General features: G+C 42.9%; 2 protein-coding genes across 4 annotated transcripts in view; both read left to right on the top strand.

Moving 5' to 3' along the window:
* LOC104597463 (uncharacterized) overlaps positions 1 to 4949 on the top strand; it is a 46865-nt gene extending 41916 nt beyond the window's left edge. Inside the window, exons 10-11 of one of the 3 annotated variants that reach the window (XM_010259010.3) lie at positions 2934 to 2993; positions 4567 to 4949. In XM_010259010.3, the coding sequence (XP_010257312.1) occupies positions 2934 to 2993; positions 4567 to 4677 (171 nt within the window). In that variant the 3' untranslated portion in view covers positions 4678 to 4949. Of the gene's footprint in view, positions 1 to 2933; positions 2994 to 4557 lie in introns of all 3 variants that reach the window. The other 2 variants (XM_010259009.3, XM_010259011.3) reach the window with 2 other exon arrangements.
* Positions 4950 to 7782: 2833 nt separating this feature from the next.
* On the top strand, positions 7783 to 22694 carry LOC104597464 (adenylosuccinate synthetase 2, chloroplastic). The gene is given in 7 exon segments (XM_010259012.3): positions 7783 to 8252; positions 20244 to 20571; positions 20574 to 20885; positions 20888 to 20907; positions 20996 to 21307; positions 21566 to 21787; positions 22020 to 22694. Coding segments are annotated over 6 exon segments (1467 nt in total). The 5' UTR covers positions 7783 to 7928; the 3' UTR covers positions 21737 to 21787; positions 22020 to 22694.
* Positions 22695 to 25995: the final 3301 nt, after the last annotated feature.

Here is a 25995-nt window from a genome sequence, read left to right as displayed (position 1 = left end):
AAATACAAAGGTGGAGGGAGGTAAACTCTCTTACCTCACCCCCAAAAGGAAAATTACAGTGTAGCCCAAAACAAATGATTTCTTCCCACCCCCTGTTTAGCCAAAGCATCTGCAAATGAATTGGCACATCTTTTAACCCACTGGACACACACATCCATTCCTTGAGTTAACGACTTGAATTGCCTTCATTCATTAATATATGTCCATAACCCATCATTTGCCTTCTCTATCCAGCCATTCACCACTTGCGAATCTCCTTCAATAATCAACCTGTTTATATTGATCAAAAAAAAATAATCAACCTGTTTATATTCAGCTTCTTAGCCCTTTTCACTCCGTCCAACAGACCCAGAATTTCTGCTCTCAGTGAATCCCCAACTCCAATTGGTCCTGAAAAAAGAGCTATTACTGAACCTACCTCTGATCTGAAAATACCACCAACCCCGGATGGCCCTGGATTTCCTTCACTGCTCCCATCAAAGTTGAGTTTGATAAAACCTTCCATCGGGGGGTGCCACAAAGGATGAACATTGGTTCTGCTTGGCACTGAGACTACTATGTCCTGCCAATTGTTCACAATGGTCTCTGTTGGAACATCATCAAGTAGGTTCGTTGTCTTTACCCATTGTGCTACCCTCAAAGTAATCACTTCTATAATTGTATCCCTGCTTCTTTCTTTTTCAGCGAATATCCTTTGGTTCCTTTCCTCCCAAATTGTCTAACAAATCGCTGCCTTGGTGCACCTCCACAAGATTTTTCCCCTCTTTTTGATCTGGCTACCTATAAAGTAGATGAAAAGGCTTTCGATGCTTGACGGGGGAGTCCACCTGCAACCAAATAAAGAGAGAAACCACTCCCAAATAGATGAAATAAAAGGGCAGGATATAAGTAAGTGAGAGCAAGGCTTGCCATTGGCTTTGCAAAGGGTAGACCAGTTCGGGGACAAGCACCAAAAAGGCTTCTTTCTTTGAAGTTGATGCCAAGTATTAATTCTTTCCAAAGCTATTTCCTAGCAAAGTGCTCCGACCCTAGGTGGAACCGATCTTCCTCACACTTCTTTAGAAGGAAAGGGAATGGCAGGAGCAAGAGAGGGTTGAGTTAGGGCATTGAAAAAAGAGGCACAATTGAAAGAGTTAGAAGAGGAAAGTATCCAAATCCAGGAATCCCCCTTTGTCGATTCTAAGAAGATCTTTTGGAGTATCTGAACCAAGGACCATACCAACTCCAACTCTGAATCTCTGATACCTCATCTAAAATCCAAATCACAATTAAGCTCAGGCCATGTACCCACAGATGGGACTAATGATGAGGCAATCAAGTTTTTGTACCTAGAAAGGGAGAATAGAGAAGGGAATTGGCTTTTAAGTGCTGCCTCCCCCACCCACACATGTTCCCAGAAACTTACCTTGTTTCCAGAGCTCAAGTTATACCTGACAAAAGGTAGAAAACAAGGAAGAATAGCATGGAATGCTTTCCAAGGTGCTGTTGTAGGTTCTCTGGCCGAAATTCCTGCATCCCAGCCATCTGTCGTCACCCCATGTATGCTCTTAATCACCTTTGTCCACAATTTATCTTGATCCACCAGAAACCTCCATAACCATTTTCCCAACAAGGCCGTATTCCTCTTCTGAATGTTCCCGATTCCTAGACCCCCTATCTCCTTGCTTCTAATCACCATTTCCCATCTCACCCTATGATCCCTCTTTTCCTCTCTCAGCTCCCATAAGAAATCCCTCACTACCTTCTCTAACCTTCTACAAATCCCCACAGGCATCCTAAAAACCGAAAGGAAGTAGACTGCCAGATTGGCCAAAGTTGATTTGATCAGGGTAATTCTTCCACCCGTCGAGAGATAATTCCTTTTCCAGGAGGCAAGCCTTTTTGAGAACCTATCCACCACCGGGTTGCCCCCAGAGGTAAACCCAGAATTGTTGCACATTCATATTATCTCTTCATCATCCATGTTGATACCTGCCACACAAGTCTTATTGAAGTTGACTTTCCGATTTGTCATTTTCTCAAAGACTAATCACCTCCCTCATATCCCTATGACTAGGCTCTTTTGTCTTCACTTTGAATCTGGGATGACCTTTGAGGTTCTTTTTTGTTTGGTTAACTTCGCTGCCCGTATAGTGCTTGTAAACCATTTTACTTTCTTAATCCATTTTGGTTTATTGTAAAAAAATAATAAAAAATTCAAATGGTTGAAAGGTTTTCTTCCTTGGTCTCCTTGCCTCACTTGGTTTTACTTTTTCATGGGGTAGGGAGTGGGTGTGGGGAATTACTTACATAGAGAACAAACTACAGAGCTACCTTACTAGGGGTATATGTAATTGATGGACTACTTAGAGTCTGAAACTATTAACTCCTGAATAGTTTATGCAGGTCTCTAGTTGTGAATACCAAGACCTGACATTCAAGTGTCCCAAAAAGTGACGTTTTGATAGTTTTCTCCTGGGAAAAATTGGAAAAATCTTTAAGAAAGCTTAGTGAAGTTATCCTTAATTTATGACAAATTTGAATTTTCTAGATGGGTAGATCAAGTAGTAAGTTTTTGAATTTTGCTGAACATGGGTAGAATTTTTCTTCCTCTCTTGTGAAATGATTCTATTCCAATTGTAAGGATCACTTCATATTGGTTGCTTCAAAACATGTATTTAAGCATTCAATCTGGAGACATTTTGGAGGAGCATTGATGGGTTTTGGGAGATCGTCATGATCAACTTATAGACCTTTTTCCCCCACCTAGTTGATGTTTAATTCTTTCATTTCTTCTTTCATTGGTCAATCACCATTGGATCCTACCATGGTTATTCTATGTAATTTTCAGCTAAGCAGTGATTCAAATCTCTGAGTTTAAGTGAATAAATGTTCCACTCGAAATTGATTACATTATATTTCTATTATTAATATTTTGATGCCTCTGAACTTAGGCCCGACATAACAAAGCAATCCCAAGGGACACCTGGTCTCAACTACTGGAATTTGCGAGGGTAAGAATTTGTACTACATGATATTGGATAATTGTGTGGCTCACATGCATGCATGGAGCATAAATATGCATTATTGTCCATATGTGCTTTGTAGATTGGTTTCATTATGTGCATTCTGTGTGTGATTATGTCCTTCACTCCTTGATTCTTGTTTTCTATGTGCTTTCCCACTGTAGCCATCTTGGCATATATATATGGTATGCAAATTTAGTTTCTTTGCCAGTTTGGTCACAGCTACTGACCCTGAAGAGATCTATACCTGTTTCTATCCACTCTCTTTTGTATTGCTAAACATGGAAACTTCTTCCATATCTATCAAGCCACAAGTGCTTACTTTTGAACAGTTACATAGCTCATTAGTGGCTGGGCAATAGATGCCTTCAATCCTTAAAAAAAGGCTCTTTCATTATGGTGCTTGATAACACCAGAACTTTCCCTTTTTGTCTCATTAAGTATCAAGTTATCTAGGTAATCTCCTTTTTTTGTTTATTTTTTTCCATAGTATTCTTGGGATTAAGGCTGAGTTGAGTTGAGTTTCTTCTTAGTATTATGACTTCTTGAAATGTGACATTCCAACATCTTAATTTCTCTGTATGTTGTATGGTCTGTGTAAAATGATTTTTTTATTGTTGCTTGTAAAAAAACTTTTTTGGTAATAAAGAAAACCTTTGTTTGAATAAAAAGAGGAAACGCATCTAAGGTGTATACCGGTCACCCTGTCCTGAAAAGACCAGGGCAATGGGTGGCAGCACAAAAAACCCTTCCTGCCAACCCATAATTGCTCATTTTCCTTCCATGCAGAAATGTCCAAGGAATGAATGAGCCAATGTTAACCATCCACTGACTCAGAACCTAACTTAAGAAGAAGGAAATTAAATTATTTAAAAAAAAAAAAAAGAAGAGACCACCATCACCAAAGACAACCACCCCACCAACAGCCAACCAATGCTAACCAACAAAGCCCAGCAGCTAGGAAACATGACAAAATCAGATTTGTTTCCTTCCATTCTCTTCACTAACCTCCCTCCACCATTCACAAGCTTATGAAGCTCTATTGAATGCAGCCCAACCCCTAATGTTGCAGCTAAACTCCCATTTCGTCTGAGCCAAATTCAGTGTTCCCAGTAAGAGATGCCAAACAAGACACACAAAGAATGAGAAATTAAATTGACTATTTATCACCTAATTTATCCTTCATAACCCCCTAGCTCAAGATCAGCTAATCAATTGGCTGACAACCTATCAATATTTGGGGCACAAAGAAACATGTATTGGGGCATAATACCAATTTGATAAGATGTAATGGGGTCAGCAAAGATAAACATTTTGTGAAGGGGTGCGAACCACAAAACCTGTAATGATTTTTTTTTTCAAAGTAATAAAATTATACTGTTATTGATAAAGAAAAATCTTTGTTGGCAAAAGAAAACTTGGTCTCTTTTTGAACAGAGTATTGGGATGTTTCAAAGTTTGACACTTGCATGTGTGTGATTGGTTGGATCCATAATAACATGATTGGTGGATGCTGACTTCAAACATATTACTGATGTTCATAATGCTTTAGTCAATGCAGACAGTAGATCCTGCTCTGTCAAACTATGATGCAGAAGGTGCTTGGCCCTACCTTATAGATGAATTTGTTGAATATTTGATTGAGAATGGCATTGTCCAAAAGAGCAGCTGAAAGGAGGGAATTAAAGATGGATTGTTGGAGTTAATGGTGTATTGTATACTAGTCTTTTGAGTGTTTTGTCTCTGCTTTCTCTGCTTATATTCTGGTTTTACCATGAAAGTGAAAAGAAACACATAAGCCAATTAATTCACTCCGAGTGCAAGCCAATATGATTATTGATAAGATGTTACATATATTTATGTTAATAAGTGACAAGAACATGATGAGTGACGAAGGCACAATGGTGAAGTTATGGTTAAGGCATCGGGACTTGGTGCTCTAAAGCAATCTTCTTTTAGCAGAGTTGCCACCGATCCAGCTCTGATATTTTGCTTTCTCGATAAGGTTCTTTCTTGTTCTCCAAACTCGTGAAACAATGGAGTCCATTTAAATTTTCTCCAGTGCTTATACCGGCTCTATTGCACTCAAAATCTACAAATACTTCGAATTCCTTATGTAGGATCAGATTGGTCATGTTGCTGTCGATATGCAATTTGCATGCAAAATTTTAATGCAGCTTTGAAATTCTTAAAAAGTTACATACCCTTTGCAATTCTCAACAAATTATTATTTTTGCTTATAGGCACATATTTTAAGAAAATTTTCCATGAAAAATTATTAATTTATCATGATATAACTAGGATGTGAGAGGCTTGAGGTGCTTTGTTAACTTAAATTTCTGAGCCCGAGGCTTTTTGGAGCAAGTTAGTTTAATGAAAGATGGTAAAGTGAATAATAGTATTGTTGTTGTCCAAGTTTCTCTCTAAATAAGTGAAGGGTCCTTTTAAAGGTCAGAGCAAAGCTGAATCAGGATTCAAAAAAGTATGTTCGAACTGCATTAATCACATTTTGGTTAAGTTTAATCATTTCAATTTAGGGGTGTTCCTCAAACATCTGTGTGTGTGTGTTGAGTTTTAATAACGAAAGTCCTATATCTGGTTTGGGAAAATATTGATTTGGGGTTTGTTTCTCAACTGGTGTGGGTCCTAGAATGCTTATACTTGCCTTGGCTTCATAATTTCATAATATTAGGAGACAGGATTAACTGAATTCAATAACTTTTTAGCAAGCCGTGGAACTAATGCTAATGACCCACGGCCAAAAGGCCCAAAACCATTCAACCTATGAATAATTTATGATTGGAACCATCATGTTCAGCTAATCTGAATTATAATTTTAGTCTATTTATTTTTCCCTATTCAATCTCTCTCCACTTGCATGTCACAAGGCGTAGATTCTTGACATGCCAATCATGAGGGGTACCTTTTAGAAAGGTGAAGGGGAGGTTTAAAGCCATATACATACATACATGTTATAAATCATATATAAAATATTACTTGTACTGATTTGTATTTTATAAAATATTAAAATATTAAAAAAATAATTGTAAGATATTATACCAATTGATCTAACTGAGCGGTGGCTTAGTTGGTTGTTAGTTTGTTCCAGCAGATGTGTGGATTTGAGTCTCGCAACCGCCGACTTTTAATGAGAATTATTAGTATGTTGATGTGCTATTCTCATTCTCAAAAAGAAAAAAACAATTATCATCCCTATCGGTGATATATGATTAAATACCTCTTTTATTTTCCAAGTAAAAAAGGAAATGAGCATTTTAGCCATAAAAATCTATTATTAAAAGATGGCATTTTTGTCTTATCCAGGTGTTGGAAACTTTTCCCCCAGTAGAAGATGATGGGTATCACTTAGACATTTACCCATCTCAAACTTTCCTTGGTCCCCACATTAATCTGAAAAAAGAACATGGGATTTTTGGTCAATTGGAACCAAAATCCCATTGGCCAACTTCCCCCCTCTCAAAATCCAAAAAAAGAATGTCCCCCCAAATGTATAAGATATTATACTATACAGATTGGTAGAAGATATTAATACTATATATTGTGTATACACTACAATTTTGGGGCCGGCCCTAAGGCTTGCTTAGCCAGGGCTCGGTCTGCATTGTGTGCGGACTTGATACAAGCCCGGGGCAGGCGGGTCATAAGTTGAAATTGTCCAAATCGAGAAGCCTGACTTGTACAGATCTTCTTGCCCAATGTATAACTACGATGCATTGTGAGGTTGGTGTGAATCATGTTGTATAAGGAGAAAGCTAGAATATCTAAGAGACAAGGGGTTTTAATTGTTATGTTCACTCCCATAAATCTTAGCTCCACCGTACAATTGGGGTAGGTGCCAACTCGGAATTGATGCCAATTCACGAGCGGGTATGAGTGTTATAGGTGGAATTGTTTTAAATTTTGAATTGTTGTAGGATTGCAGTTCAATTCAGAATTATGAGGTGAAATGTAGTAACTTATCCCTATGATTGATTAATTTATTCCTTAGCCTGTGTTTGGAAACGATGCAAATAAGTGTGAATGCAAATATGTAGTGTAAAACGGTTCATATAAATTGCAAAGTTGGGTTAGTTTTGCACTGACCAATTTACCTTCTTACCAAACAGACTTTTAGCTATAATGGATGCAAACACGAATTCTAATAAAGCATATGCCTTTTTTATCAAAAACCCATTTAAATGCAAATTTACTTATTTTTTATTGATGTACTTTTACATCTTATTATTAATGTGAATATGCATTAGTGTGTCATATGTCAATACATAAATATAATATTGTCAAACACAAACAAAAATGAACCAAAATGTAAATTTACCCTGAACCAAAATTTACACTCCATTTGCATTGTTTCCAAACGCATCTATCGCGCCTCACACCAAACTCGCAGTACATCGCAGCCGTGCATTGGGAGCATCTTCAATAATTAATGTTATAAATCAACGGGAGATGCACGGCTGCGATGCGCTGTAAGGCTGGTGTGAGGCGCGCTTGGAGGAGCAAATCCGATCTCAGTATCCATTAGTCGATGTTAATAATAGTGGGTCCCGAGCGACGAGCGTGAAATATAAGCCACAGTCAACTTGCGCCTCGCGAGTACGAAAGGTTCTTTTAAGAGCAATATCGACCATCGTTAAGATTACTTGCACAAGTGCTGTCTACCGTTTGATCTATTTGAAATTCGAGTTGATAACGATGTATATCATGTGCATTTCATTTGGTTGTGTTTATGCATGTACAGTATCATTGTCTCTCACTCACATTCCTTTTCAGTTTTCACCCAGGATCCACAGAAAAGAGTTGCAATAAAAGCTTTCCCTCCGTATTCCGTAACCAGCTTTCCCACGTTTTCTCGTATTTTCATCTCCATTTTTCCGCCATTTGGTCTGAGCTTCAGGTACCAGTATGAGCCTTTCTACTCTGAGACTCGATTTAAATCCTATTTCATCTCCTCGGAGTAGCTTTCATGGCGGAAAGAGCAGAAACCATAGGCCTTTTTTGCTGTCCCCATGCGCTTCTAGGACCTCCCGGAAGCTCATAGCATGCTCTGCAAAGGCTGCGGCTTCTTCCTCCCCGTTGGGAGCGGCTGAGCAGACCGGATACGGTTTGGACCGAGTTAAATCGCTGAGTCAGGTTTCGGGCGTGCTGGGTTGCCAGTGCGGTGATGAAGTCAAAGGGAAGCTCGTTGATATCTTGGCTGGGCATTTCGACATTGTTGCTCGCTGTCAGGTATAAATCCTTTTTTCTCAAATATTTGTAGAATTTTTAATTGTTCCTACGCAATGCTCGTGTTGGATTTATGGTTTCTTTAGATAGTGAATATTCAATTTCCATTTTCTATAGTGTAAATGTGGTGGGGATTTCCTTCTTGTTCTTATCCTCCATCTCTTCTTCTTCTTCATTGCTTCATCTTATTGCTCTCTTTCTTATGTAGATTGTGGTTGGTGTTATTTCTAAGGTGTAGTTGACACTTGATGGAATCAAATAGTGTACGAAGAATTGATCTTCGATGTAAACCAGTCTGCTCTTCAATAGAAGCTGCATGCTATTTTCTTATGTGGGCTTGATCTTTCTTTTGGGATTGAAATTACTACCACCTAAATTTAAATAGGACTGAAGTCATGAACTAGAAATAAGACACAGTATTCCAGTCTACCACCTGTAGTGAATTTGTATTCAGCTAATAGTTTGGAAAATGAGAAGTGATGAAGGAAGATTTGGCCCGACCTCGCAATCACTCCACGTTGCAAAAACAAATAGCTCGGCACTTAAAGCAGCGTACTCAGGGCGCAAGCACCAAAGGGAAGAAACCAGCAGTCCGAACTCCCTTCTAAGAGCTCGAACTTCCTACGAGGAGCCCGAACTCTCTCTTAGGTCCCGAGCCACACAAAGCAGTGACCCGAACTGGCCCGCCTCATGGCAGTTCGGGACACTCCCCTATCCGAACTCAAGACTTTACCTCGCACACCACTCCAGCACTTCGCCTCCAGGACGCCAAACTAGACAAACCACACCGTACCTGACACCGAAGGAGTCCGTATCCAGGGGCGGCGCACCTGACTGACTTGGGATCTGACGCTTGACAGCCGCACTTCAACGGCCATCTGCCACCGCCACCTGCCACCGCCATCTCCAGTTACAGAGACGGCTCTGACAAAAAGAGCAGTGGCGGTTCTGCCCCAGCAGAGGTGATGACACCCGAACTGGCAGAAGCACGGAAGTAATCATACCCAACCTGACAGAAGCTTAGGAGTGAGTGCGCGAGGTGGTTATAAAAGGCTCTCTACCCCCTAAGAACAAGGTATGCAAACTTTGTGCTATCTGGTTTTATCTTGCCTTTGAAGGATTCTAACTTAAGCTTCGGAGCCTTTACACCGGGTTCCCCCCGGAACTTCCTCATCTTCTCCATTTCAGGTTCCCTGCAATTCTGCTCAGAGGCAAGGTCATTGACAGCTAAGACCGGCCGGATTGCGCACCATCAATTGGCGCCGTCTGTGGGAAACGCTTCAAAAAGCCTCCCTCCAAACTCTCATAACCTCTTTTCTTCAAAAAACCCAACACTCATGGCTTCTTCCAGCAACGCCGGACGTGGCACGGAGACAAACATCACCGGGGAACAACTTCAAGTCCCCGTGGTGTGCGTTGGACAGTTCACCATCCCCCTTTCGGTGGATGGGATCCCCAGCTTGAATGCGCCACAAGCAGTGGCGCCCGTAAACCTTCCTGCCATGAGCATCCCCTTTCCTCCCCCTATCGAGACAACTTTTACTGAACCAACTGTCGTCCCCCTGGCAGCCAGCCAAAACCGGTTGGACGACCTGATGCAGTGCATGCGGGCAATGCAAGCCCAAATGCAACAACTCCAGCAACACCATCTCCACCAGCACCAAGTACTGCACAACATCTCCTAGTATCACTATCAACAGCAGTTCCCCCAACTGCCGCTGAACCAACCACTACTTCCACCTCGGCACCCCGCTCCGAGGCCGGTTAAGGCCTCCCCACAGGATGGACGCCCCCACCAGGGAAGGGCCTCCCGGCCCCAGAACCCCCCTAACAGCCAGGCCTCGTCCCCCGGCCGAAGAGAAAAAAATCATCCCCGCCTCGCAGCTCGCAGGCGGGTCAGGAACCTCGCCTGCAAGGTCGGCACCTCAGCGCTCTAGGCCCGAGTTCCCGCTCACGGAAAACCGATTCGGCGCCTTGGCAGCAGACTGCCAGCATTCCGGGCCCATCGAGCTCGGCAACACAGAGGCTAGCAGCGCCAGTACCAGGCCCACTCAACAACGAAGGCGCCGGCGAAGTCGCCGAACTGCCACCCGTGTCTTGCCAGAGCTCAGAGGCAAGGAAGAGACGAGCTCGGACGAGGTAGGATCTGCCCCGATTCTCTCAGTTCCTTCCCCCCTCGCATCAGAACTCCTGGCGGTCCCCTTGCCCAGAGATTTCAAGCTCCCACCTTTGGACAAGTATGATGGGTCCTTCGACCCCAACGACCACGTTGACGCTTTTCAGTCCCAAATGCACCTCGCCAGGGCTAATGAATCGTGCATGTGCGTGGCCTTCACCACCACCTTCAGGGGGGTAGCCCGCACTTGGTACAGGAACCTGGCCCCCGGGTCGATAAAATGCTGGGCCCAGTTCGTGCAGGTCTTCACCGCACACTTTGTCACCAGCAAGCGGTGCCCCAGAACAGAGGGAAGCATCTTCGGAGTAGTCCAGAGGGAAGGAGAATCCATCTGGGGCTACATCAAGCGGTTCAATGAAGCATGCTTACAGATACCGCGGTGCAGCTCGCGGCGGCCAAGAGAGGAGTAACGCACAAAGAGTTCAAATGGCACATGGTAGCTAACCAGCCCGCAACCGTGGCCGAATTCCTTAAGCTCACGGATAAATTCATGAGAACAGAGGAAGAAATCAGCCAACGAACCGAAATCGGGAACGAGAAAAGAAAGAGGGAAGGCAAGCCCTCCAACCCAGTCGACAGGAAAAACCCGGCCCGAGAGCCGAAGCCGAACCAGTCGTTCCGAGCTCCCCTAGCAGTTTGGACGGATTACACGCCGTTAAACACGAGGCGGACCGAGATCTTAATGACGATCAAGGACGCCCCATACGTAAAGTGGCCACCTCGCCTAAAGGGAAATCCGAACGAGAGAAATAAGAATTCGTACTGTAGTTTCCATAGAGACCACGGTCATAGTACCGAACAGTGTAATAATCTCTGGGACGAGATAGAGGGACTCATCCGTCGCGGATACTTAAGAAATTTTGTACAACATGACAATAATAACAATAAGGCAGGTCGGCAAGGGGAGCACGGAAAGGATGCCCCCGAATCTAGCAGCAGACCAGCCGAACCATTGCAGCGACAGCCTCCAGAAGAGAGGCCAGTTCGGGGAACCATCCATGTAATTGTGGGAGGTTTGGTGGTAGCAAGGTGTACCTTGGCAGCCGCCCGGACGTCAGTTCGCGAAGTGACCCTCGAGGAACAGAACCCCCCAAAAAGACCAAAGACTGAAGAACCAATCTTCTTCACGGAAGACGATGCGCGAGGGGTCCACTACCCCCACGATGACGTGCTTGTCATTAAACTAAGGATCAGCGACTTCGAGGTCAGACGCGTACTCGTAGATTCGGGCAGCTCAGCGGACATCCTCTTCAAGTCAGCATTTGACCAGCTACAGTTACAGATGAGCGAGCTGAAGCCCGCGAACACTCCTTTGGTGGGTTTTAGCAGAGAGGAAGTCAGGCCCCTCGGAAAAATAACAGTACCTGTGGAAGTCGGCACATGGCCTTGTGCGGTCAGACTCAACCATGATTTCCTGGTGGTCGCGACCCCCTCCCCATACAATCCCATAATAGGGCGGCCAATCACGCATATCCTGCGGGCAGTGGTCTCCACCTACTATTTGGCCATGAAGTTCCCTACAGACTTCGGTGTGGGGGTAGCGCGGGGCGACCAGCTCGAGTCCCGCAAGTGTTATGTTGCCGCCCTGAAGGGAAAAACCAAGGTGGCCGACGACCTTGAACTGTAGCGGCCTGCGGAGCAAGGCAAGGAACGAGCTTCGCCCACAGAGGAAACGGTCGCAGTCCCGACTTCGGCTATAGACCCATCTCGCACACTACAGATTGGTGCTTCCGTTGAGGAACCACTACGAACCGAACTGGTGAGTTTTTTACTTCAAAATTTAGATATTTTTGCTTGGTCCGCGGCCGACATGCCCGGTATTAGCTCCAGCCTGATAACTCACAAACTTAATAGTGACCCTGTAGTCAGACCCGTTAGACAGAAGAAACGCAACTTAGCCCCAGAGCGCTGGAGGGCGGTCGACGAGGAGGTTGAGAAGCTCCTCGCAGCAAACTTCATAAGGGAAGTCCATTACCCGAGCTGGGTAGCCAACCCAGTGCTGGTGAAAAAGGCAAACGGCAAGTGGCGCATGTGCGTCGACTACACCGAACTGAACCGAGCTTGCCCGAAAGATTGCTTCCCCCTCCCCATAATTGACCGCCTAGTGGACGCGACCTCAGAACATGAGTTGCTAAGCTTCCTGGACGCCTACTCGGGCTACAACCAAATCAGGATGGACCAATCTGATGAGGAAAAAACCAGCTTCATAACCGAGTTCAGCCTGTACTGCTACAAGGTCATGCCCTTCGGATTAAAAAATGCCGGGGCAACCTTCCAAAGACTTGTAAATAGGCTATTTCGGCCCTTGATTGTCACGAAGATAGAATGTTATGTAGACGACATGGTTGTCAAGACACAGTTTTCACAAGAATTAATACAAGACTTAGATTCTGTCTTCCAAATCCTGCGTCAATTTAGCATGAAGCTGAACCCTAACAAATGTGTCTTCGGTGTCACCTCGGGTAAGTTCCTAGGGTACATTGTCAACCGGCGCGGTATTGAGGCCAACCCGGACAAGATAAAAGCCATCCTAGATATGAGACCACCCCGGAAAGTAAAAAAAGTTCAGAGGCTAAACGGCCGCATAGCCGCTCTAAGCCGCTTCATGTCCAAATCAGCAGACCGCTGCCTGCCCTTCTTCAAAGCAATCAAAGGCAAAGGGTTCGAATGGACCCAAGGCTGCCAGCTCGCGTTTGACGAGCTAAAAAGTTACCTCGCTAGTGTGCCAACCTTAGCCCGGCCCGAGGAGGGCGAAGTCTTAGAACTGTACCTCTCGGCAAGCGACGAGGTGGTCAGTTCGGTACTAATAAAAGAAGCAGACCGGGTCCAGCGACCCATCTATTATGTTAGTAAAATTTTGCAGGGAGCAGAGACAAGATACTCACAGATAGAAAAGCTAGCATACGCACTGGTGATAGCAGCTCGAAAACTCTGCCCGTACTTCCAGGCTCACACCGTCATCGTCCTGACTGACAAACCTCTGAGGCAAGTTTTACTCAAGCCTGAGGTTTCCGGTCGATTAACGAAATGGGCCATCGAACTCAGCGAGTACGACCTCTAGTACAAGCCAAGAACTGCTATTAAGGCCCAAGCCTTGGCAGATTTTATCGCCGAGTGCACGTTTAGCCTCGAAGCCCCTGAGCCGGTCGAGCCCGAGATCCCCAGTTCGGGCGAGCTCAGAGCTCCCAGGCCAATAGAGTCTGAACCCCGTGAAGTAGCAGCCAGTGTAGCATCTCTCCTGGTTAGGCCAAACGCGAACTGGGACGAGGAGCCCTGGATCCTTCACGTAGATGGCTCCTCGAACCAGCAGGGCAGCGGGGATGGAATAGTGCTACGCGGCCCGAGCGGAACAAAATTGGAATACGCACTACGCTTTGAGTTCGCGGCATCCAACAACGAGGCGGAGTACGAGGCACTGATAGCCGGGCTGAACCTAGCGCACAAGGTCGGAGCAAAGCACGTAGTTATCTGCAGTGATTCCCAGCTTGTGGTCAACCAAGTTACAGGCGAGTACGAAGCACGTGAGCTCACTATGATTGCGTACTTGGCAAAAGTAAAGGAGGCTCTGCTCAACTTCCAGTTACACTTCATCAGGCAAATCCCGAGGTTAGAGAACACTGAGGCCGACGCCCTGTCCCGGTTAGCCAGCACGAGTCACAACGCCATGAGAACTGTGTACATAGAGGACTTACCTTGGCCCAGCATTCTCGATGGGGCAGAAGAGGTCGCTCCCGTTCTTGAAGCAGAGCCGAGTTGGATCGACCCACTCGCGAGCTTCCTGCTAGATGGAACCCTCCTAGCAGACCGCAATGCAGCCAAGAGGGTGTAGCGCCAGGCAGCCAAATACGTCATAATAGACGAACGGTTGTACCGACGATCCTACATGCTCTCCTACCTGCGTTGCTTGCGACCTGCCGAAGCCGAGCTCGTACTCCGCGACACTCATGAAGGTCTGTGCGGCGGACACCTGGGGGCAGAGCCCTCGCTCAAAAGGCACTTCGACAAGGATACTACTGGCCAACGATGAAGGCAGAAGCCGTCGAGCTCGTCAGAAAATGCGACAAGTGTCAGAAGCATGCCAATATCCACCATTAGCCTGCTGCCGACCTCAAGTACCTCACCAGTCCATGGCCCTTTGCACAATGGGGCATCGACCTTCTGGGGCCATTCCCGCCAGCAACATGTGGGAGAAAGTTCCTAGTGGTGGCAGTAGATTACTTCACAAAGTGGATAGAAGCTGAACCTCTGGCAACAGTCACAGCCCGAAACATACAGAACTTCTTCTGGAAGAACATAGTATGTCGCTTCGGGCTACCTCGGGTACTGATCTTCGACAACGACAAACAGTTCGAGGATATCAAGTTCCAAGAATGGTGCCAAAATATGGGAATTCGTCAGAACTTCACGTTGGTCGCACACCTGCAGGCAAACGGTCAGACAGAAGTAATGAACAGAGCCATCCTCCGCGGACTGAAAGCACGACTAGACCGAGCTAAAGGGTTGTGGGCGGACGAGCTACCAAGTGTCCTGTGGGCTCACCGAACCACGGAAAAAACCGCTACGGGAGAGACCCCCTTTAACCTCACCTACGGCACCGAAGCGGTAATCCTGGTGGAAATCGAAGTACCTACACTGCGACTAGAAGCATACGATGAGCAGACAAACGGAGACGAGTTACGCACCAACCTCGACCTACTGGATGAGGTAAGAGACCTCGCGCACATCCGAACTGCGGCCTACCAGCAAAAGGTAGCTCGGTACTATAACGCCAGAGTAAAGAAGAGGAGCTTCTGCGTCGGCGACCTGGTTCTCCGTAAGATCATGGTACCCGAACCCGGCGTGGGCAAACTCGGACCAAATTGGGAAGGACCCTACAGAGTAAAGAAAGCACTCGGGGGGGCATACGAGCTCGAAACCTTAGAGGGTAAGCAAGTACCCCGAGCATGGAACATCGTCAACCTAAGGCGATACTACCTATAGACTGCCAAGCAAAGTGGATAAAATCACCACCAAAACATGCCGCGCGAGTGCGGTAGCCCGGACAGGAAACAGATCGGATGTATGATTAGTTCGACAAATATGCTCAGTTCGGGAGAAAGAACAACCAACACTGAACCAAAAGAGTCATTCCATTTCAAAAGTAAGGTAGTACATTTAAAAAAAAAAAAAAAAATTTACAAGCCCAGAGCTATTTCTTCATTATCAGAAGGCACTTCAACAATACCCGAAGGCCCCACCTCGCCCTCGGAGTCTGGCTCACCATCAGCAGCATTGGCCATCTCCTGAGTTATGCGCGAAGTGGATATGGCGCTAATATCGAGCTCGGGGTACGTATTCCGGATCATCCACCGGCTTAGTTTAAAACCCCTCCTATATGAATCCACCATCAGATCATCAAAGCCTGGCGAAGCAATGTACTCATCGACAGCCTTCTTCTTGGCATCTTCGATACCTTGAGAAAAGATCTGCGTCCTCTCCCTAATATCCTCCTGAAGGTACTCAACCTGATGCTGCAGATCCAGCCTCAAGTCCGCCATGTGCTTCACCACCACTCCCATGGCCTCGGCATCTCTCTGAGACCTCGCTTGCCTGATCCGTGAAAAACGAGCAGACTCCTCGGCAGCACGAGCAGCCGCTTCAACAGCTCGCGAAGTCGTCTCAGTAGCGCGAAGAGCCTCTTCGGCAGCTTGCGCCTGCCTCGAGCTCCTCTCCACCTGAGCCGCCAAGGCGTGAATAGAAGAATTCACCTACCAAAAAGAACCGAGTGATCAAAAGAACCAACAAAACGAAAGCCAAAGAGCTTTAAAAAAGGGAGAACACTTACCACCATGGCATGGGTAACGGCACGACAGGCCACTTGATGCAGAGGGAGATCAGTCCACGTCGCGACCTCCTCGGGGAAAATGGCCTCCTTACTCTTTTGAAGAGCATGGGTCGGCGACAGCACACTCCTGAAATCCCCCGGGGCCCCCGAGCCTGAGGGCCCAGCTCGTGTATGAGCAGACCCGGAGTTAGCAGGAGCACCGGAGTATGTAGGAGCCCCTGTGTAAGTAGTCTCAGCATAAGGGACCCCTGCTGGCTCCTGCATTGGAGGAACCATCTCGGGCTCCCTGGGCATATCTTCTGACGGATAGTTCGGCACCTCGGGCTCCGCATCCCGGGGCATCTCGGCGCGAGTTCGCTTGGCAACCCGCTTTCTCCTCTTCATGCCTTGGAACAAGTGCCCACCACGGGTCCCTCGAGAGTCCATCACACCTGCGAAAAGAAGTTCGCCATCAGTAAAAAGCAAGAAAGACAGCGAGACAGAATCTCTAAGTGAAGAACCTACCCGAGCTCAGGCCGGCCGCAATGAGCTTGGCCTCCGTCAGATACTGTTGACACTTCAGCCCAAGTTGCGCCCATTGCCGGAGGCCCTTCGCTGTCTCTTTGTCAAGCGTGACCCCGGAGTCAGGAGCGGCCATCCCCCACCCGGTCTGAAACGGCCACCCCAGCACACTTCACACCCCGAAATAGTCCCGCTTCCATGCTGGGACCTTGTTGGGGAGTTCATGTAAAAGCTTAAAGCCCGGGCGAGGAGACAGGTAGTATGCCCGCCTACGCCCGGGGAGGGGACCCGCTTGCTTCTTAAGCATCAAGATTGAAGAAAAAATCTCCAAGTCCAAAGGAAAGCTCTCTTCGCAAAATAAGGAGATTGTCCCCACCAAATTTCGAATGGAGTTCGGGTGAAGCTGGCCGACCGTCACGCCGAAGTGGTTCAAGACTTCGACAAGGAGGGGATGGAAAGGCAATCGCAGCCCTGCGGCGAGCTGCTCCCGGAATATCACGATCTCATCAGGACTGTGTTCCCAAGGAAAGCTACCCGAAGGTATGAAATAAGCGTACTCCCCGGGCAAGTTATAGTAGGTAATGAGGGATTGGAGCCCCTTGGGCGTCATGGTCGAAGGGCCAAACTTGTCTAACATCCGATCCCAACGAGAGGTGGACGCCAAACTACCCGAAGCGCCTCGGCCTACGAGTTCGAATTCTTCCTCGAGCTCTACCTCCGGCTCGCTAGGGCTATCAGGGGATGCAACTCGGTTCGTAGAACCTGCATCAGACCCGCTGGAAGGACTATTTGAGCTATCCAAGCTAGACATCGGGGAGTAAGATGGATTCCAGGAAAGTACTCACCCGGAAAAAGGCTGTAGACCACAGGAGCTCGGATGAGCAAAAGACCTTGAACGCGAACTGAAAAAACCTGGACGCGAACTGGATGCGAGCTGAAACTCGGACGCGAGCTCGAGAGAAATACAGAAGTGACAGCGACTGGGGTCCCCCCCCCCCCGCTATTTATACTCACAGTGATCGAAAAGCGACGGCTTAGATCAAAGCCAATCCGATGGCCCACAGCCGCATTGACCGCACGTCCCCTGAGACCGAGACGTGATTGGCGCACATCTTTCTGAAATTGACAGAGCGCCGGCACACGTCTTCCTGAAACTGACAGAGCGCCGGCGCACGTCTTTTCGAAACTGACGGAACGCCAGCGCACGTCTCCTCAAATAAAAGCGGCAGCGGCACGTTTTTTCAAATTTGAAAAGGCGCCTGCTATCGTGCCTCCCAAGTGGCGCGCTTTTTTGAAATTTCGAAATAAAGCGCGCGCCGTCGCATCTATCAGTGTTTAGGCAGGTTGGCATGTTTCCCGCCTTTTGGGCGCTCGAAGAAACCCAAGGAACCCTGACAACGCACCTCACGCCATTAGAACCAAGATTCAAAGTATAGGGCAAATCTACCTGACAATTGATGAAGGAAGATTTGGCCCGACCTCGCAATCACTCCACGTGGCAAAAACAAATAGCTCGGCACTTAAAGCAGCGTACCCAGGGCGCAAGCACCAAAGGGAAGAAACCAGCAGTCCGAACTCCCTTCGAGGAGTCCGAACTCCCTTCTAAGAGCTCGAACTCCCTACGAGGAGTTCCCTTAGGCTCCGAGCCACACAAAGCAGTGACCCGAACTGGCCCGCCTCATGGCAGTTCAGGACACTCCCCTATCCGAACTCAAGACTTCACCTTGCACACCACTCCAGCACTTCGCCTCCAGGACGCCGAACTAGACAAACCACACCGTACCTGACACCGAAGGAGTCCGTATCCAGGGGCGGCGCACCTGACTGACTTGGGATCTGACGCTTGACAGCCGCACTTCAACGGCCATCTGCCACCGCCACCTGCCACTGCCATCTCCAGTTACAGAGACGGCTCCGACAAAAAGAGCAGTGGCGGTTCTGCCCTAGCAGAGGTGATGACACCCGAACTGGCAGAAGCACGGAAGTAATCTTACTCGACCTGACAGAAGCTTAGGAGTGAGTGCGCGAGGTGGTTATAAAAGGCTCTCTACCCCCCAAGAACAAGGTATGCAAACTTTGTGCTATTTGGTTTTATCTTGCCTTTGAAGGATTCTAACTTGAGCTTCGGAGCCTTTACACTAGGTTCCCCCCGGAGCTTCCTCATCTTCTCCATTTCAGGTTCCCTACAATTCCGCTCAGAGGCAAGGTCGTTGATAGCTAAGACCGGCCGGATTGCGCACCATCAAGAAGTATAATATTTGCTCACTTGTTGCTTCGTGTCTTGATGCCTAAATAATTGGTATCATTGATGACACTTGTGCAGGTTGTGTAGAAGGGGGGTGGGTTGTTGGAGCCCCGTGGTGGATTTTTGTTTTGCCGCAGACAAACATGGTTTCCATATGCCCCCATCTTATGAAAAAGACGTGAAAGGAGTGAGAAGATTGAAATTTTGTAGAAACATAGCCAAATTTGATTAGCTTGTTCTAAGAGGAATGGGGGGTTGCCGATGATGATTTCTTATTGTTTTTCTTCTCTCTCTCTGTCTCTCTCGGTCTAAAATTGATGAACTACTATGCTGTGATTTGAGATTGGTCTTTATTTTTGTTGGCTTCATACTGAAATCTAGGTTGATCTGGATAGGATTTGGCTCTATATTTATATTGAGGCTTGCTTTTGTGTATCTCTGATCCTTGCTTTGATTAGAGATGCAGGCATAATGTGTCACAGAAACTAGCCTAATTGCCAACAAAGGTCGCAGAAGTTAACCAGAAGCCTAATTGCCAACAAGGCAATTAAGCTAGTTTCCCTCATGAGATATGATAAGCTATTGTACACCTGATATTGGTACCCCCCTCCCCTAAAAAAGAGAGATTCTTATAAGTTAGAGGTTCTTATAAATAGTTGTTATGAAAGCTAAAGGCATAGGTTTTAAGTTAGAGATTCTTATAAATAGTTGTTATGAAAGTTAAAGTTAGTCCTAGCTGTAAGACAGGAATTGTGTGGGGGAGAGATAAGAGATTTTGTCTCTCACTGACTGTGTACTGTGATTTATACTCTTTGTATCTACTTTTTCTTTCTCTATTATTGAAATTTCTGCAGTTACCGATAAAAAAAATGTTAGTTAGTTCTTTGAGAGATTTCTCAATCTTCTATTGTGGATTCAAGAGTTTTCTTCTCTTTTTCTTATAAAACTCTATTGTCTTGGCAGTGCTGATTGGCATGTAAAACCATAGGACTAACCTAGAATTTGATTTTCTATTTTATAGAACTATGCTTAGGCAATGCCTTGGTAAATAGGCCCTCCATTGTTGATTGTTGCCTAGAATTGTCTATATGCCTTCAACTATGCTCCATGGGTTCTTTCCCTGCTTCCAAACCTTCATTAGCTTGCCATACCATTTTATAGTGTGATCAATGTATAATCCTGTGAAAACCAGTTCCATTTAATCAAAAGTTAAATTTTGTCTAAAGCCTTTGTTTTTCTTGATGTCAGGGTGGAGCAAATGGTGGACATACCATATATAATTCTGAGGGAAAGAAGTTTGCTCTTCTCCTTGTTCCTTCTGGAATCCTCAATGAGGAAACCCTCTGTATTATTGGAAATGGAGTTGTTGTGCACCTACTGGGATTATTTAAAGAAATTGATGGCCTTGAATCCAATGGAATCTCTTGTAAGGGAAGGATACTGGTATCTGATCGTGCACAGTTGTTATTTGATTTCCATCAGGTAACTGATGGGCTTAGAGAATCTGAGCTCGCTAATTCCTTCATTGGGACAACTAAGAGAGGGATTGGGCCTTGTTATTCAAACAAGATGATCAGGAGCACATGGATACTTTTGCCCAGAAACTTGATCTGTTATTATCAGATGCAGCTTCACGATTCAAAGGGTTTAACTATGGCCCTCACATGCTCAAAGAAGTTAATCATTACAAGAGGTTTGCTGAGCGGTTAGAACCCTTCATTGCTGACACTGTCCATGTTGTGAATGAATCCATCTCCCAGAAGAAGAAAATATTGGTTGAAGGTGGTCAAGCGACAATGCTGGATATTGACTTCGGAACCTACCCATTTGTTACTTCCTCTAGCCCATCAGCAGGTGGGATATGCACAGGGCTTGGCATTGCTCCAAAAGTCTTGGTGATCTGATAGGAGTGGTGAGTGGATTCCTTTATTTTTGAGTGATGAAACATCATACTGTCTCGTACAGTCATTTAGCATTATCTAAAGAGAAACCACATGCAGGTAAAAGCATACACTACAAGGGTTGGCTCTGGTCCTTTCCCAACAGAGATCCTGGGGAAACGTGGAGACCTTCTTAGGGTTGCTGGGAAGGAGTTTGGAACTACTACCGGTCGTCCTCGGCGTTGTGGCTGGCTTGATGTGGTTGCACTGAAATATTGCTGTATGATCAATGGTTTCTCTTCCCTCAATCTCACAAAACTTGATGTCCTGTCGGACCTCCCAGAAATTTATTTGGGAATTTCTTACAAAGAGAGGGATGGCACACCAATCCAGTCGTTCCCTGCAGACCTTCAAGTTCTTGAGCAATTGAAGGCAAGTTTTTGATCTTAAGATAAATCGAGATACACTATTTATTTATTTTGAAACATGGTTCACTTAAGCTGTGTTAGGTTTGAAGGAAAAGGTGTAGGGAAAGGAAGGGAAATGAATACAAAAACCTTGTATAGGGTTTCCCCTACCTCTCCATTCCTTTCCCTACCTTTTCCTTCAAGCCAAACACAGCCTTAATGCTTCCAGGATAGGAGGATATCCTAACATTCTGTTAATGACTTGCATCTAATTCATATTCAGGTTGAATATGAAGTGTTACCCGGGTGGCAGTGTGATATTTCTTCTGCCAGAAATTATGAAGACCTTCCGCAGGCTGCACGCAGATATGTTGAAAGGATAGAAGAACTTGTTGGTGTACCTATCCACTATATTGGGGTTGGACCCGGTCGTGATGCTCTCATATTCAAGTGATTTCTTTATCAGTCCCTGGATGACCCATAGGCGTTTATCTTGTCCTCAGAAGTGAGTGGGAGCTTCTGTTTCCCAGCTGAAATCCTCCCCTATAAACGGAGTTAATGAATGTGAATTATATTGTTTGCATCACATTCTATTGATGTTATAGTATATAAGCTCCGTCAATGGGGATTCTTTGAACAAGTTCTCTCTTTTTATGTTTATGTAAGTTTATTGAAACCCTCAATAATTTATTAGAGAAATTTTGGAGCCTGAGATATGTTTTCCCTTTGTTTTACAGGTCGGGAGAGATCAATCCAGAACGAGTTATCATCTCTAGATTTTTATCCTTCCCGTTCTTGATTGGGGATCAAATCTGTTGACTTCCACTAGGCCAAACTTCCATGGGAGTTGATAGTTCTGAAGATGGGTCATTGCAAAATATGGTTTTGATATGGTTTTATTCTAAAATCTGATATATTTGATGTATGGTTGGCATGTGGCATCATTGATTTTGTTTTAGGTATGGTTGGCATGTGGCATCATTGATTTTGTTTTAGGTATGGTTTGGCATCTGTTGACGTTGATATTGAGGTGGCTACTGGTTTAAGAGGTCTTCGTTAACCTCTGAAACTATGCATGGTTTTGCCATGGTTTGGGGTTTGCTATGGCAATTTGTGTATTTCAGAGCCCCTCTTTGATGGATTTGCTTTAGTGCTCAGTTGTGCTGTTGAGGGAGTTAACATTATCGATTGCATAATCTCTGTTAGGTAGACGAATGACTTTTGTGCCGTTTGCAGAGCTTGCTCAAGCTATTTTTGATGCTCATGCTTACCTTATTTTATGCAAAATTAGTCTGTTTTATATTGTTATATCTTTTTTTTACTTGTCTTGTAATATGATCTGCCATATGGCTCAAAAAAACTGCCCATAAAATCATAGTTTGATTTCAAATAAGATGTCATATTTGTGTTAAGTTGAATTATCTTATACTGTTGGTTCCATACCCAAAGGTGATTGAGAGATTTAACGATGGTATGTATGTATGATATTGAATAGAATGTAATGGTGGAATATTTGGATGGGACTTGGTTGAGGATAAGGAAAATCCTTCAAATAAAATATACTATATTTAAAAAAAATTATAAATTAATAAATAATTTATTTTGACATGAAAACTAGTGAAGGGGCACCAGCTATGCATGCGTGTGAATAAATGGTAAAGATACAAGTTAATATTATATAATTAAATTTAGATGATACATACAAAGCAAAATTTTTAAAGTTGCAGAAAAAATGTTGTTATAGTAAGATATTTTCAAAATCCAGACTGAGAATTGGGAAAAAGGACTTGCACCTTATACTTGAAAAAATGATTTCAAGGATAATTATGGGTTTTACTTACAAGGATAATTATCTCTCTAAAGCACTCAAATTAGGGAAACTTTGATTTCATAGGAAGTTACTCTTGGAAATTTTTTGGTTGCTCATTTCTTTGGGTAAATTACATATTATCACCTTGTATTTTGGGATTGCTTAGCCCCTGAACTTTCATTTGTGACAAAGACCTCTATGAACTTTTAAATTTTAGGGATAAGTGGACTGCAGTCCACCTCATAAATCTGAAATTGCAGTTGCCTCTTAGTCTACTAGCCCCCCCCCCTATAAACCGCACTTGCTCGTGAATTTGGCATCAATCCACAGGTAGGATTCAGTCCATCCCTAGAAATCTTACCTCTACCCTAGGGGTGGACTGAACTATAAAAACCCCTAAATTTTAACATGACCTCTTAGTATTTTATCAATTGACTTAAAAAAAGATTCTCATTTGACTATTACATGCAAACATTTTTAAATCTTTGAACTACCCTTTCCTTAATTTATAGATCATTTGGTCATTTCTCCTAGTATTTGTTCTAACTTTTTATTTATCATCACCATTATTATTATTATTATTATTATTATTATTATTATTATTATTATTATTATTATTATTGTTATTGTTATTGTTATTGTTATTGTTATTGTTATTGTTATTGTTATTGTTATTGTTATTGTTATTGTTATTGTTATTGTTATTGTTATTGTTATTGTTATTGTTATTGTTATTGTTATTGTTATTGTTATTGTTATTGTTATTGTTATTGTTATTGTTATTATTATTATTATTATTATTATTATTATTATTATTATTATTATTTGTATTCTATTTCCATCATAAATAAAAATAATTTTTATTTTAACAATTTTGTATTTAATATGATGAATATATAACATTAGAAATGTCCTCAAGTGTTTTCGACAAAATTGTATAATTTTCATTTTTTGTGTTCTATCTTTTTTAAATATTTATTATTATTCAATTATGACATCACCATGAGTTTATTTGAAAAGTTTGATCATTAACCCACCATAGGAAAACTGTCTTGCTTTCAGATCAATTTTAAATTATATATTTCATTTACATTATATAAATAATATTTATTTATCATAATTTTTATTTTATATAATTAATAGATAATATTAGATATGTGTCCAATTTTTTTATAATTTTTATATTTTTGGTTCCTTATGCCTTTTTTATTTTTAAAAATTTATTATTTTACTATAACATCATTGGTTAATCCATTTGACCCAAACCACTAACCCACCGCCCAAACCTTCTATTATTGCATTTTCCATCATTGATAAATATATGTATAATACTTATTTATGTTCAATATAATGAATGTATAATATTATAGATGGATTCAATATTTTATTTTTTATAAATATATAACATCAAATATGTGCCCAAATTGTTCTCCAATGTTTTCTTTATTTTTGTGATTTTTTTTTGTATTTTTATTTTACAAATTTTATTATTTGACTATGACATCATTTAATTTAATATTAAGGTTTATTTTAGATTTGTAATTCTATTTTCATCGTTAATAAAAATATTTTCTTACATTTCATACTTAATTTTATTTAGTATAATGACTATATAATATTAGAGATATGCTCAATTCCTTTTTGTATTTTTATGTATTATTTATTTCAATTTTTTTATTATTTAATTATGGCATTATTGGTTAACCTATTTGACCCAAATGGTTAAATTGCTTACCCACCACTGGGAGGGAAGAAAATGGTTTTATTTTTATATTATTTTTTAGAATATTTATTTTTATACTTTTAAAATCAATGTTGTAGATTTAATTAATAGAATTTAATGATGAGAAAAATATGGCTTAAATATAGGATTTAATGAGAGAATATACCTTAGATATGAGACTTAATGAGAGAGAATAAGAAAATGATTTTATTTCTAATTGACTTAAATTTTGTATTCAATTTCACCATTAATAAAAGTATTTCTTATTTATCATACTTATTCTTCTCTAATATGATGAATATATGATATTAAAGATGTTCCCAAACTTTTCTTTAATTTTCATATTTTTTTTTTTGCATTTTACCAAGTTTTAATTTTTTATTATTTAATTGTGGCAACAATGCAACATGGGTTGGCTTATTTGACCCAAAATTGTTTAATTTTTTATGTTATTAGAGTTATTTATGTATGGATTTAATTAGTGGAATTTAGTAATTAAAAGAAACAAAATGCCATAATGTATGGTTAAATGAGGTTGAATGAGAATTAATAACTTAGATGGAATTTAATGAGAGGGAATTGAATGCAATGAATAATAGTATTCAAATTACATTTTCTGCCCTCATAATAGATAGGGACCCTATTTCAAAAAAGGGATATTTTAGTCTAAAAAGTTCCAGAAATCTTAAACCCTATTCATACTTTTTATAGTAGTAATAAAATGGGTAAAAAAGAGATAACTACTTTGTCCTGTTCATTTTTATCGTTTTGGAATGTTGTATTTCACTTAGGGGTATCATGGGCCGGGCCGGGCTTTGCACTTATGATAAGGGCTATAGCTTAGGCTCGGGCTTGACCCAGCCTAGGGTTTTGGGCCTGAAACATAAGCCCTATCTAGGTCTATATGGGCCCGAGTCGAGTCGGGTCGAGCTTGATTCCGGGCCAATATCACTCATATATAAAACATTATATATTTATATATTAAATGACATAACATGCATATAAACTTATTTTATACATTATATAATGTAAAATATTACATATAATATAAATTATATATGTCGTGTTATAATATTTATATATATAATATATAATATAATGTAAAAATAACATGTATACATATGTATACATTATACACAAAATGTGTAAGTTTAAATATATGCGGGCCAGGCCCGGCTTG

The sequence above is a fragment of the Nelumbo nucifera genome, chromosome 7, assembly GCF_055504915.1.
Source record: "Nelumbo nucifera cultivar China Antique chromosome 7, China Antique-T2T, whole genome shotgun sequence".
Taxonomy (NCBI): Eukaryota; Viridiplantae; Streptophyta; class Magnoliopsida; order Proteales; family Nelumbonaceae; genus Nelumbo; species Nelumbo nucifera.
Note: the sequence above shows the minus strand (reverse complement) of the source record. Positions and strands in the feature narration are given on the sequence as shown.